The sequence below is a fragment of the Hibiscus syriacus genome, unplaced genomic scaffold, assembly GCF_006381635.1.
Source record: "Hibiscus syriacus cultivar Baekdansim isolate YM2019G1 unplaced genomic scaffold, ASM638163v2 tig00110677_pilon, whole genome shotgun sequence".
Taxonomy (NCBI): Eukaryota; Viridiplantae; Streptophyta; class Magnoliopsida; order Malvales; family Malvaceae; genus Hibiscus; species Hibiscus syriacus.
Window position 1 is genome coordinate 243,214 of NW_024062821.1, and position 15,379 is coordinate 258,592.

At 35.4% G+C, this 15,379-nt stretch overlaps 1 protein-coding gene across 1 annotated transcript; it reads right to left on the reverse strand.

Annotated features, from left to right (window-relative positions):
• Nucleotides 1-937: 937 nt before the first annotated feature.
• On the reverse strand, nt 938-1,246 carry LOC120138013 (protein GLUTAMINE DUMPER 4-like). Its single transcript, XM_039153630.1, has one exon. The coding sequence runs from the start codon at nt 1,244-1,246 to the stop codon at nt 938-940; it is 309 nt and encodes a 102-aa protein (XP_039009561.1).
• Between the last annotated feature and the right edge of the window lie 14,133 nt (nt 1,247-15,379).

The window sequence follows — 15,379 nt, forward strand, 5'->3', positions numbered from 1 at the left end:
GTACGTTGTGGTATGATTTGGAGTCAGTGGCGGATGCAGAGCATATTTACGGTGGGAACGTGTTCATTTTGAAATTCAAATTTCTTTATATTAGTTGTTCAGTTTATTATAGTATCCACCCAAAAATTTTATTTGTAATTTCATACAAAAAGTTTTAACAATTAATATGTGTGTGACCACCCTCAAACATATTTCTTGATCCACTACTGCTTGGAGTGCGATTATTAAGCCGGATTTACTTGACCAGTTTATTCACGTGGATTTAAAGGGTTGGATTCAAATGAATCTCTAAAAATTCTAAAATCAAAGATGGAAGACCTCAAATAATGATTATCTAAAGTAAGCTTTAAATTAAAGGAAAATCATTAGCAATACAGCTCCTAGATGTCACTTTTTAGAACAAATTAAACTAGACTTCAAGCTTAAATCTTTTATACATTATTCATTAATAAAGTTATTCTATTCTTTAAATAGAAAACTTATAATTAACTTTTTCCCTTTTCATTTAAGGCCAATTCAACTGGATTCGGGAAGTTTAGAGTACATAAAACAAGCAATGATATTCTAAAGTAACTTCAAATTGACAAACCCCAAAATACTCTACAAATTCTCAACAGAATCTACTTTGCTTCATCAGGCTAGTGGCCCTCCCCAAACCAATAACCAAACCCTTTGCCTCTTTTACCCAGCCTAACGCCATTAATCGGAATATTGCATTTTCCTTTTTCAAACTTTGTGGTCCTCGATATAAATTAATTATTTAAAAATTAAATACGGATAATTATTAAAAAAAATCTTCAATACACTCTTCTAGCATTTACATATTTCTGCAAAATTACATCCATCTGGACGTGAAAATGGCAACCGAAAAGAGAAAGAAAAGATTGGAAGATTTAGTGTAAAGTTGTTAGCTCCTTTAGTAATCAATCGAGAGCTCTCAAGCTTGTTGTTCAACATGGCGAATTGGGTTGGCGATGTACGTAGGGTTTTCGTCACCGGCCATGATCACAACAATTTTGGGCTCCATTTCAAGTTGCATGGCGGCCACCCCTTGCTTGGATGGCTTTTCTTCAGCTTCATCGCCATGCGTGGACGATTCCTTCCATGAACAAGCAAGAATGACTAACGCTATCGCAATGAGTCCTAGCATCGCCGCTATTCCACCGAACAGGTATGGAATGGGAGAGTTCCAGTGCCGGAACACCGCTCCTGTAGCCGCTGCCGTCGAGTTGCTTGCTGGCCTCATCTCTCTCTCTTTCTAGATGCTGATCAGAGGTTTATCTGTCGAGAATTTTGTTATCTTTCTTACTGGTTTTAAATGGTGAAATGGGAGATTAATGGGAGGTCTGAATTTATAGTAGCGGCCAATTGAGTTCCACAGTGCAGGATTAGGACGAGGAAAATACCATGTTGTTGCTTTTTCAATACGGTACCCAATTTGCCCGTTTTTCTAAAGAGATTCTTGCTTGGGGTCTACTTGAAATTATTACTGGGCCTCTGTGTACGTAGAGAATAGCACCGATTCAGGCATTTTTACTCAAAAATCACTGAAATAATCAATAATTACATGCCAGACACCCTTTCTTCAAATATTATCAATCTAGCATCCATTCTGACAGAGTGATAATAAAGTGAGTTTCAGGATACGCACCTTACAGAGATGAACGGAATGCGCGGATCATGAAGTGCGCCTTCCTGGGGTTTTGTCCAAGCTACCGTCATGGTGGAAAAACGTGGAATGTAATCCACGCCTTCGCGGGGTTTTCTGACACGCCAGGAAGGCATGGATCATGAAGAGTGACATTCGATTATTCCCCCTCAATTATTGTTCGTTCTATTATTACCGCAGCTGCCTTAAATCTCGTACGACCCATCCACCTCCCCTATAAATACCCAAAATCCAAATATCAAACCACACCAAAATTATATTCACATTCTTCCTTTTATACATTCCTTCTATCAAGTAGATTTTGTTGCAGTTTTTATAAGGTAAATTTTTTTATTATATTATATTTATTTCATATTTAATTTATTTGATCAAATTTTATTGTATTAATTTTTTTCTACGGTTGTAAAATGGAATGTGGGATCGTATCTCGAGATATTTTGTCAATACGGTAACAATATTAAATTGAGTTATTTAAATTATTGTGAATTTTTTTTAATTTTTTTAGTGTTAGTTTATATTTCAATTCATATTCTATTTATTTAATTAGGAGAATGATCGTATATTAGAAACAATTATTCATTTCTGTATATATAAGACTTTCAATCTTTCAAACTCTCAAAATAAGGCGTATTTCAGCTATTATTTATTATGATAGAAAAATTCGGGAAGATGAAACCGGCGTTATCTTCGCATCAAATTATTTTTTCACATTATCCTTCAAGAGAAACATCACTATTGAGGAGATGATTACTAAAATTTCAAGGAACGTTAATGTTGGAAGTACTAGAAGATTGTCCTCACTTCAGTACATATTTCCAACTACACTATTTCTGTTAACTTATACAGTGTTCGAACTCTCCAACGATGATGATGTTGTTATGATGGTTGATGCTGAGATTCAAAATTCAGACATTGTTACACAAATGTATGCCACATTTGTTGAAGTGTCTGCGGTTCATGGTATGTCATTATGCTCCCACTATGAGTTGGCTCAACAAGTTGATCAAGTTGACAGCCCAACTCAAGTAATGTGTAATATTTTAACTCATTAATGGGACATCCAAATCCTGATACCATCCAATCAAGTTCAATGGGGAGACATTCATCAGCAACTTGTTATGAACTCTACTGAGATGGGTACACGAACAATCAATATGGCAACATCATTTCTAGTTCAAGGGGAAGATATTCATATAAGAATTTCTTTGACCTTAATATGGAGATGCTTACAACACAACACCTAGTTCAAAACTCGTATGACATGATACCTTCAAGTTCAAAGGGAAAACATTCAACTACCAGCTTGTTCGATCTAAATATTGGCATCACAGAGTAACCCTCATCTCCACCAGAAGAACCTCTTCGTGAGCCAGGTGCAAATGGTGTTGAGACTGGACTATTCATTAAGCCAAAACCACCGCAGTTCAACATGGACTCCGATGATAATGATGTAGATGAATTTCCCACGAATATAGTACACACCGAACCTCCAACACACATGTATGAAACTGACTATGATACAATGTACGAGTTATAATTTACGTATATACCTAATGTTAGTGACTATAAATTTAACTTATCAGTCAATAATGGTGAGTTATATATCGGAATAGAGTTTTCATCCAAAGAAGACGCGATGATTGCAATTAAGAATTACAACATTCGTAATTATGTTCACTCTAGAGTCGATCAATCTACCACTGAAACGTATGGTTGCCACTGTATCCAACGTGTTAATAGATGTAACTGGATGGTTCATGTTTCAAATAAGAAGAGGAAAAACAACATATGGGAACTAACAATATACAACGGTCCTCATACATGTTGTTCTAGAGGGATCAACTAGGACCACCCCAACTTGGAATCTGACATTATCTACTAAGACATCATGCCCATGGTCAAAGCAAGCTCCCATATAGCTATTGTGGTGCTGATTTCAACTATAAAGTTTTAATATGGGTACATCATCTCCTACAGAAAAGCACATAAGGCAAAGCAAAATGCCATTAAAAAACTTCAAGGTGAGTGGGATTCATCTTACAATGAACTACCAAGTTGGTTTAGGGTAGTGTGCAGACTGAATCCTGGGACAATAGTCGATTTTGAAACTTGTCATACATACTACAATGATCAAGTGCTTCACGATCGATGTCAATTCTATCAGTTTTTTTTAACTTACACACAGCGCACTAATGTTATGAAATATTGTAAGCCCGTGGTCTAAATTGATGAGACATTCATGTGTGGAAAATACAAGAAAGTTTTACTATTGGCAGTTGTCTAATATGGTAATTGCAACATTCTTCCAGTTGCTTTTGCCCTTGTTGAAGGTGAAGATACAAATTCTTGGTGTTTTTTTCCTTAGAAACTTACACTTACATGTTGCCACAAGGGAAAAATATGTATCATTTCAGACCACGAAGCTAAGATCAAAGTAGAAATTAACTTTTTGGGTCCAATGTCACAACCGCCCCATGTCCAACATCGATATTGAATCCGACATATTATCGCGAACTATCATGAAAAATTTAAGAAGAATGATGAACGCTAATTACTTGTGCGTATGAGTATGTCATAATGTCTAATTTCATTTCTCAATCATTTTCATTTTTTATGGGAATTTAACAGTAAGTTCTACATTTGATGCGCATGATACGAATTATTACCTCAAACGTTTGAGTCCATACTTCAAGATTTACGAGAAAAAACGAGCAATGATACAATTACATCATCCTCATTAACAAAGAAATGTGGAAAAATGCATACGATGGTGGATATCGATATGGACATATGACAACCAAATTGGTTGATGCTATCAATTCAACCTTAAAGGGGGCACACCATTTACCAGTAAAAACTTTAGTTAAAATGATGTATTTTCATTTAGGAGCGCTTTTTGCAAAGCTCGGGGGACAAACTCAAACTTAGATGCAAAACGACCATGTTTATCACCAAAAATATAGTTGCAGATCTATAAAAAAAGATTGTTACATCAAATGGAATTTCTGTAACAAGCTTCCCTCGAACTCATGAATTATTTTGTGTCACATAAATGCCACAATAGAAAAAATGTTCATCTCTTTTATCATCACGTAACCGTTGAACATCACAATGTAATTGTAGTTTCTGAAATATTAGTGTATGTTATTTCATTTTTGTTTACTTTCAATTAATGTCATTTGAGCATCAACAAGTAATGGGATACTCAAGTGAAAATTAAATAAAAACATTACAAACTAAATAGTAAAAACAATTAAAATAATTAACTAGAAACATTAAATACAAATGTTACAATTCAAACAATTAAATAATAACAAAGTTAAGAAACAAAATACATAAGAAGTCCATAATTCAATACATTTGCTGATAAACAAAGAAAAATAGATAAAAACATTACAAACTAAACAAGTTTATCGATGTCTGCGTCTTGAATGTGTTCCACAGGGCGACGGTTATCTATTTCAATGAGGATTTCTTCGTATAACTTGTTTTTCCTCCTCACTCTCATCATCATTAGCAGCAGTAGAAGTAGCAACTACATTTTTGTTGATGAGGGACGGATGATGATGTAGCATCTCTATAGAATATGGACCCTGGAGGTGTATGACTAACCATCTCACCGCTTATAGAAAATTATGAAAACTACAAAAACACCAACATCGATGACTGTGATCTATATTGAGCTGAAGGTGTATGTGTATGTGGTGAATCACCACCCACCAAATAAGCAGCATATGAAGCCCACACTGGATCTATAAGCATGCCACGAGATGTCATAAAACCTTACGGTGGTGGCATCTGAAATGGTTGCGGTGGCATCTGAAATGGTTGCGGTGTCATCTGAAACAACTGCGATTTCATCCGCCCTATGAATAGTGGCGGGCTGAGAATATAAATCAGTGTAAACGGTGGTTGTTATAATGGTTCCAATGCTGCAGCTGAGGACGAGCCGAAAATGTATGCTCTCCATCCACGAGTCGGGGGATGATGTTGTTGTGACCGTGTACATTTTTCTCGACGTCGATGAATTCTCTAGCCTCGTGCTTCCTCGGAAAGTATGTTGAACCACTCATAATAGTTACCCACAATCGAATAATGATCCATATAAATAGGTTCCCTAGGGGGAATGTGTCCACGTCGATCCTCCTAGATCATTATCCACTCGTTATGCTTCAACAGCTAGTTGACATCCTTTTTGCCCCGTCTATCGACGTTATGCATATTGTCGAGATTCTTAGGTTCTTTAGGAATGTGTTGTACGAAAACAAATTAGCAGAGCTTGAAATCAATATGATGTCACTCGATAATTTATAAAAATTATTTTAATATTTTTCCTTATTATCCAATTGAATATGAAAAGATCATAAATTAAATTTATATTTGAATTCTTAAATTCTATTATTAGAGACAATTTATAATCGATAGGGATCAATTTTGGGCGTTGTGGGGTGCTAATCCTTCCCCAAACGTAATCGACCACGAATCCCTTTTTATTATTAAAAAGAACAAATTTTTGGTTAAACGCAGACTAGTTTCTCTTTTAAAATGGTATTTTATTAAAAACTATTTTAAAAGATGATTTTTAGGTATTCGACCTACCTAACCCAAAAGGCTTATGGCGACTTCAAACATTTCCTTAAAAAAAACCATTTATTTATCCTTAAAGGCTTATGGAGACTCGATTGGGGACCCTGGTCAACCTAAGTCAATTATATATTGTCTCTATAATTAAAAATTGAGAATTCAATTTTATTTAATTTATGATTCATTTCTTTCAATTTATTTTATACCATTGTATATTTATTTGTATTTAATTGCTTTTTGGATATTAATTTTTGTGTAAAAATTTCTCCTCACACACAACATTTGCATTTGCATAAACATAAGCTCTATATTGAGCTCTTTCCCTTTTAAATGGGAGTGAAAGCGACGTCTTCATGAGAATTTATTCTCCGTGTCAGACCTAGCAAGTAATTTTCGGGGTTCATATGCTCTATGTCTTCGTGAGAATTTATTCTCCGTGTCAGGCATAGAGAAATTTGACCCCTCGAATTGAACTCGATTCGCGTAAGTCTGTGATGGACTAGGATTGAGGGTTTGACAGCCCAAGGGGCACCAACAAGGACGATTCGAGTACCTTTACTCTTAGAACTGAAACCCTGCATATAATAAACCCTAGAAATTCTCCTGATCTAAGACAATGTTGAAACCCTATCTCTAAGTGAACACAAAGGAGAAATATGCTCTAGCTTTTAATTTATTTGATTTTTTTCTTTTTCCTGAATAAATGCATACGAACTAGAAATCATGCAGTTAGGTTAATTTTTCCAAACAAAGCATGGAACTAGAAAGCATGAGCAAAGGTAGAATATTTTCTTTCCATTAATTGATACTAACCATTTTATCTTTTTATTATTTTTATCTATTTTATAGATACATTTTATTTTTCTTTAATTTGTTTTCTTGTGTTTGCATTGCATGATCATGACATGATCAAAAGGTGTTGATTTAAAAGACTGTTCATCAAATTGGAAAGTTTTCATAAATGGACAAAACAATTTATGATCAAATAAAATATGACGCAACCAAGGAAATACATCCTGAGGAAACTCCGAGGATAGAAGCGAGCTATGCACACAAAGATCATGTTATATTAATACCAAAAGTATTCCACAAAGATCCTGTTAGATTGATACCAAAAGCATTCTACGGTAAGAGTATCCGTCAGAGCATTCAGAATAAAGGAGATTTTTATGAAGCTCAAGCATGTTATTTGAAGGATCAAAAAAAGAAATTGAGCACAGAAATGAAAACCATGCATGAAGATTTCCAAAGGATCAGCCAAGCTTTTCGAAATGCTGGCATAGGAAACACCCCAGAAGAGTGGATAACAGGGCCAAACTGAAAAAGAACTACAACATATATGAAGATCTTGTCCAAGAACTTCTTGGACACAAAGGTTCTCTTACAAGGGAAAATGATCAACTCCGAGAATAAACACAGAAAATGAAGGAAAAAGAGAATGTCATGAAAGAAGCTGCAGTCCAAGCAAACAATGTCGCTCATAAGCTGATAGACTTAGCTGACTTTACAAGGAATTGAAGCAGACTGATAACTCAACTGTTGAGCATGAATGGAAACTAATTTGGCTTTAGAGAAGTTAGGACTGAAAGTTGTCCCCTATATGTAAAAGTTTTGTTTGATGCACCGAAACTTTTGTGTTCAGTGAAATCTGTTTTAAGATGATCACTCTTGAGTAACACATTTTTCATACATGCATTTGCATTTTGCACATTTGCATTTGTACTTTTATGTTTGCTTTTGTATTGCACAATTTGCATTCTTATTTTTGTATTTCTATAATTTTGGCATATTCATGTTACATTTGCATTTGCATCTTTGCATTTTTTACGTTTGTATTTACCATTTCATTTTTGCATTTGCATCTTTACATAATTACATTTTGTTTCAAACTATTTTACATACATTTAATCATGACAATATGAGAATAATTGGTGAAGGATTCCATGACAGAATTTTCGAAATCAAATTGGAGCTAACTTGGTTTTCCTAAAGAAGGATAAGAGCCATGAATGAGATTTTAGCAAGGGTTGGTAGAATCGAGAAACTGCAAGAGCAACTTATCAAGACTCAACAAGAAATGACTGATCATGCAAAAAAGTTCCAGGTTGATTCAAAAGAACAAATGACCACGTTAATGGACATGATGAATGATATGATCCATGGAGAGAAGCCCTTAGAGGATTCTGCTGTAAACGCTGTGAATAAGGTTATGAATGATAATGATGAGTTCGAAGCGATATTGTCTGATGATCAAGAACCTATTAGGGAGCATGGTAATTCAAGACAACTTCAAGATTTGGTCCCAAGGGGCAATTTAAGGAATCTGGTAAATACTACCCCAATTATAGCTGAAATGAGCATCCAAAACCCCTACGATCACAAAAGCGCAATTAGTCGTTCAGAATGATCACAGAAAGTGAAAGTATCTTGATCGAGAAAAACTCTGAAGGTGTTTTAAGAATCTATCTCTGATTTATACCCTCATTTGGTTAAAGGTCAATATATTACACCAAGATTGGTGAAAGTGTCACCAAAACCTTATGCTCATTGCTATGATCAAGATAGCTTTTGCAATTTTCACTTGGGGGTAAAGGGACATTTAACAGGGAGTTGTTGGCCACTGTTAAAAGAAATAGAGATGCGCGTTGACAAGTGAGTATTGACACAAGAAATGGGGGAAAATAAGGATGAAAATCTTGGGCCAAGTACACACCCAACATTCGAGGAATGATAGAGCAAGATAAAATAAACAAGTGGAAGTTGTTATATACCACTGTAGTACCTTTCTATTTTCAGCATCTTGTTTGAACATGTTTTTGTTCCTTTTCTGTCTTGTTGTGATAAATATATTTTTGTTGCTTTTATGGTTATGAGCAAGGAATTAAATTTTAATCTTGAAATTTTTTAGTATCAAGTAGATTAAATATTATTTTTCAAGAATTATAGATCTTTGGAAAGTGGTAAAATTATACATTACATATCCCATCCAATGCCAATTACTTGACCCTTACAAAAACTAAATCTTGACCATACATTTATCTGAGACTATGAAGTCATGTCTCTACTTGTTTTTGAGACACCAAATACAGATGGTTACCTTCTTGGGCAGAGTTGATTGATTTATAACATTCCACCATATACACGACTTCAAAAGTCACACATTTTTCCTTCCAAATACAAAACCATCATAAACCAAAAGACCTCAAAAGAACCAAACTTTCAAATTATCCGTGAATCTTCCCACAAGAAGAGACGAGATGAGGCATCATGGACCAACTTATCGAAGATAATTTCGAGTAATTGGGGCATACTCAAAGAAGAAGAAAAAAGATTGATTTAGATAAATATATCATGCCTTAATTACATTGTTTTCATGTAAATAAAGATTAATCTTGAATATTCATCCCCCTGGGGATACCTCTTTTTACAAATGCTTCTGTGTATGAGATGATGAATGTCATTGTTTCATTTATCCTTTCAAATATATGTATATATATACATCCCTTGTTGTCCCCTTTTGAGCCTATAATATTTTTTTTCTGATTCAACCTTAACCAAGGATCACCCTCCACATTGGGGGGCAAGAAGAAGGATATTCTCACAGGAATAAAGATTGTCAATTACGAAGGTAAATCTTCATGAAATGAAGAGGGTTTTGAACTACAAGGTAGGTCAAATACAAAGTGCTTGAAGATCAATCCATTCAAGAATAACGAAAGAATTTCCAAAATGCAAGAGGAAAATGAGGTGCTCAAAGCAATTGAAGTCCTATACTCATTCAAAAAAAATGAATCAAGATTGGTGGCTCATTGAGCCTCAAGCTACAAGGTTGATCCAGTGCAATTAGTTCAAAGCTTCGTATTCAACAAAAAGAGCGAGAAATGATGAAGATATGAGAAAATGGAAATGAACCCAAAAATTGACAGTCTAGAGGGATCCAAAAGAAGAATGACAAATATCAAAGCAAATCCAAGTCAAGCAAGGCAAGATTGAAAGCATCAGAATGAATTGATCCTTGGTTCAATTACCCTTAAACACTTGTTTGGGCCTTTTTATCCATTTTTTTTCATAACCATGAGCCCTGGCCTACATTACGTACATGAAAAGTCCATTCTAATCATACATGGATTTCTAAGTGAAAGAGACTATCTTCAGATTTCATTCCGCCTCTCAAGATTGATTCTTATTTTGTAAAAATTGGTTTCTAAAATCTTTAATACATAATATGAAAAATGATAAAAGGGGGTTCAACACGTAAAATGTCTAAATAACGTCTTAAAACCAAAGGAGGATTCGAGTCAAAAAACCTGAAAAGACAGCTCGAATATTGAATGGTGCAACAACCACATAAGAGACGACCTTAAGCTCTTGATGAAGCACCATACATCCCAAAGACGTTCCTGAGATTCTGGAATCAAGAAATATCTCTAGGAGATTCGTATAACAACTACTTTTTCAAGTTAGTGGAAGCTCAAAGTGGCATATATGCTGGAAAAACCTGAAATACCTTCTTTACCATAATCAACCTACACCTTAAATCATTCAATAATTTTGACACTTTCCATAGGACTATGATTGTTTTATTTAAAAGTGTAGTTGATTTATTTGATATTCATTAAACTCATTGTTTATGATTTGATTCTATTGTGAACCTGTAAGGAGCAATACTTACAAAATTCTTTCATTCTTCGATAAAGAAAGGAGGAAAAACATTTTCAAACAAGACAGTCTCAAATAAGGAATGTCCTTAAAATAAATTATTGCCTATTCTATCTCTATTGAAGAAAAAGAATGAGCGAGGCCAAAATGATGATGCGTTTCACTTTCTTGAAGGCAAGGGGTCTGTGAGTCCAGAAAGTCTAGAGAATTGAACTTGTAATACTTCTCCTGTAACATTATTAGCAACTCATCAAGAAAGATTACCCTATTTAAAAGGGATACTTATCTCATGCTGATGGCAATAAGCAACACCAGACAAGTTACTTCCCCCATCTATTAATCTATCTCCCCTAAAAGATCCTTCAATCACAGAACCATAAGTCTCATTAGGTGTATTATGGGAATGAACAAGTCTTCCACATGCACTTTGGTTATACCAAGATGTTGGCTCAAGTCTAGATACATCATTGCTACTTCTTCCATACCGATCATTTTTTTGTCAGGATTATATCCATTATGTCCTTCAAAAGATTGATAAACTTGAAATTAAGAACTTATGGCACAAAATAAGACATTAGAACAGATTCTACACTTATAGACCTTTCATATTGGGTAATATTGGTTACAGGATTCCAGAAGTAGAGAGAACCAGTTTTACTATCAACTAAATTTTCCATGGTTTAGGAAGAGTGGGATATGGCAGTGTGTATCTTGGAGCAACAAAAAAGGTAGTCACTGTAGTAGTAATTGCAAGAAAAAGACACCAACAAAAATCTTCTAGTTCATCCCGATGATCTTCCAGTAAGGTTGTTACACATGATGCCACCGACAACATGGTTGAATCAGTCAAATCTACTCATCAATGGCTCCAACCGATCACCATTCAGTTCTTGCACATTTGCTTTCATATGTATGCCAAGACAGTAGAAGGCAACCTCAGCACCACCGATCCCAGAGAGAAGAGATGGGACATTGATACCCTAGAGGAACATGTCTCTTAAGACCGAAAGATGATAAGCCATTGTGTCGGCCTGGAATGAATTACCAAGCGATTTATACCAATCTGTCCGACTAGATCCCTCCAGATCAAAAAAATGAGTACCTCATTCAGAAGAGGCATATATCTCAGACATTTCTGTCTGAATGATTGATTACTTCTTAAGTTTGTGAGAACATAAAGAGAATTCCTCAAGTTACTGAACAACACCGCTGTTTAATGACACTAGAATGAGAGCATTCAAGATTAACAGATTTGTGTACAGATCACGAGTACCCTCAATGGGGCATTAGCAAATTTGGACCTCATGGGGATCATAAGATTCAAATCAGACAAACATTGAGAGTAAGCCTTACAATTTAAAATGTTGGGGCATTTTTTGAAGGCCCAATTCAGAATGATCCATGTTGGGCTTTTTTTAAGGCTCGCATCAACAAGAAGCAAATATTGGGGCATACTGAAAGCCCATTTCAATCAGAAATAGGAATGTTGATGCATTTTGAACGTTCGTATCAGCAATTATTGGGGCATGTTGAAAGCCGATATCATCTTGTGGAAATATCATTGACTTGAGCAAATATTTCCAATAAGACAGAAAGGAATGAAGAATGAAAATGGTGAAACAGTGACAGTGGAGCTGATTATACATAATTACTTCAGTCATCAGGCAGTTACATTAGAATCATGTTGTTGAACAAATATCTACTCAGCAAGTATGGTTTCAAATACCCAATCTTCTTAACCATGTGTCACTTGACAGTGTGTCTTTTGTTAAGTTATATCACATTTGCATTGATAAAGAGGGTCCCCATATAGACTATTCAATCCAGGGTTCAGTTCCTCAAGATCTCGACTTTTAATTTAGTCTTTTGTGTGTCAGTAATGGTTAGAAATATTTCTTTGAGGTTCCTGGCAGTTAGTTTTAATCATATTGTGGAGTTACGAAGCTGTTTTTCATAATAGTTTTCCCTTACTTGATGACATTAAAGAGGGAGGCTCGACTTACGTACATTACCCTTATTCCCATTATTACTGGGGTTATTATTGCCAATCAGGGTGAATGGGCTTTCATCTATTTGGTTTTATCATGTACGTTTCATCTACAGTAGTAAGAATTCCATGAACCTCCTTCTGCAGATGGCTCCTATAGTTGACGTGTTTCTACTTCCTACAACACTCATTATGGAAGAAAACGTGATCGGTATCACCTTTTCCCTTGCCCGAGATGATATCAAGATCAGTTGGTATCTCTTATTCAATTCGGCACTTTCATATTTTGTGAATTTGACCAACTTTTTGGTCATGAAACACGCCAACATCTCACTTGTATTCCCATTGAGTTTTGTTCTCAAGTGGTCTTGTGAAATCATACAAAAGTTCTGAACACTGTGAAAGAGCTCCCCTGACCATAAATCTGTGCAGAAGCCACAAGAAAGGATGAATGTGTTGTCAAATGTTTTACGAACATCTGGACAGAAGCCACAGGAAAAGATGAATGTGTTGTCAAATGTTTTATGAACCAGTGATTATGGTGCTGAACCAATGTTGTGATCATATGGTTTCCATTTATTGATCCAAGATGAAGCATGTCTTCTTCAATCCCAAGGTTAGAAGTAAAAAATGACGAAGATTTCTTTCCACAGAAGGGAAGCTGGAATTTTAACAACAAGAAACTAGTGGAGCCAACTAAGTTTGAATGACAGGTTGTTGTTAAACATCTTGACATGATATGGTCTGAATGGCTTTGTTTGAGACACGATTATATGTGGAGACATGAAAGGAATTAGGATAAATCCTCCTTATGATATGTTTCAAGAGTCAAATCAGAACAAACTCTACTCTCCTAATTAATTTTTGCTGAGTTCGACATATTTATATCTACATTCTTCAAAGATGATAGATTATCTATTCAAAGATGATATATTCTCTTTCCAAATATGAAAACTTTATTAGACTTCTACACAAGTTCAAATGAAGAAAACCGATGTTATTAAAGACAAAAATGGGACATCAATGTCATAATTCTAATTATGGCAAGAGTTCCATAAATGAAATAATTCTTCTGAGACTTTAATGCAAATGAAGAAGACACAAAGATGCAAGATTGAAATGACATTTTGATTAAAGTGAAGGAAGATTGTCCGCTATTTGTGAGTACTATAAATGGGTGCTGATATGTGTGCAACTATACACAATCGAACAAGTAATAAAGTGATAAGTCGAGTATCGTCTCCACAGGGAATTGGGGAAATCAAATAGGTTTGTCAAGGCACTTTACTTTGTCACCTAAGTAAAGTTAGTGATGGTATGTACAAATGAGAATGTTGTGGCAAAATAGAATAGCTGATGTGGAAATGGAATGATGGTAGAGTGATGGTAATTGAAAATGTCGTGGCAAATTAAATTGTAATACGTGCAAGCAAATGAAAATTTCAAGGCAAAATAAAATGTAAATATACGATTTAATAAATATAGGACTTTAGCTTTCTCAAATGACAAGCAGCAATGGGAATGAGTGGAAGGAGTCACAAGGAAAATCTAAGTCTATGTCTTTGAATGGTGTTTCTTCTAAGCTTACCATGCCCGACAGAGTCTACTGAAATGCCTTATGCTATCTCTAGTAAGGGACTCGACAAATTAAAGATGCCCTGGAAAAACTGATTGGCGTAAGCCCTTGCAGTGACCCTATTGGTTCAGTTAATAGGATATGTCTCGGCAATACCTTTTTACGGCAGCATTAACATCTAACCTATCGTTTATACACAACTCCTTTTAGTCGAATGAAATCTTATCCTTATCTATAAGGTGGATTAGGCGTAGTTACTATCTAGAACCCCTTGTTTGTATAGTTCCTCCCTAGCTCTCTCAAAGACTAAAGATATTTTGCCAAGGCATTCTCTCGAACCCTAAGCACCTTCTAAGGAAAATCTACTCTCGTAGCTCCTACAACCTTAAAGCATTAAGTCTCACAAACAAAACAGAATAAAGCATAAAACAACAACCATTTATTAAAATAAAAACTTAAACATCCAAGTGAACTCCCACAAAATAGGATTAGTTCATGGTGGGGTTCGAAATCAACAAGCACAAAGTAAGATTCATTCGTTCCTTACAACCCAACAACAAAATATAAAAGCAAAGGACTAAGGGGAGGAGAGAAAGCCTTCGACGTGCACTGTCCAATGCTTCCCTCGGCCACCAAGATCTGCTCCTAGCGAACTGGCTCCTCTCGGATGCTCAGAACGCCACTCCCTTCGACTTGTCAATGAGAAATGCCACGGCAAGTCTTCTTCATTGTGGCTTCTTCATTGAGAAAGATGAGACATTCTCTCTCTAACCTTTTAAGCTCAAAACATTGGGGAACTAAAGTCTTCTTCATTGTGGCTTCCTCCTCTATTTATAGGGGAAAATTAACCCTAAGACTTGGTGTTAACCATCCTAGGAAACCCCAAAACCATGGTTGATTTACT

Coding starts and splice junctions, on each gene's coding strand:
- LOC120138013 (XM_039153630.1), bottom strand. CDS start 1,246: ATGAGGCCAGCAAGCAACTCGACGGCAGCGGCTACAGGAGCGGTGTTC.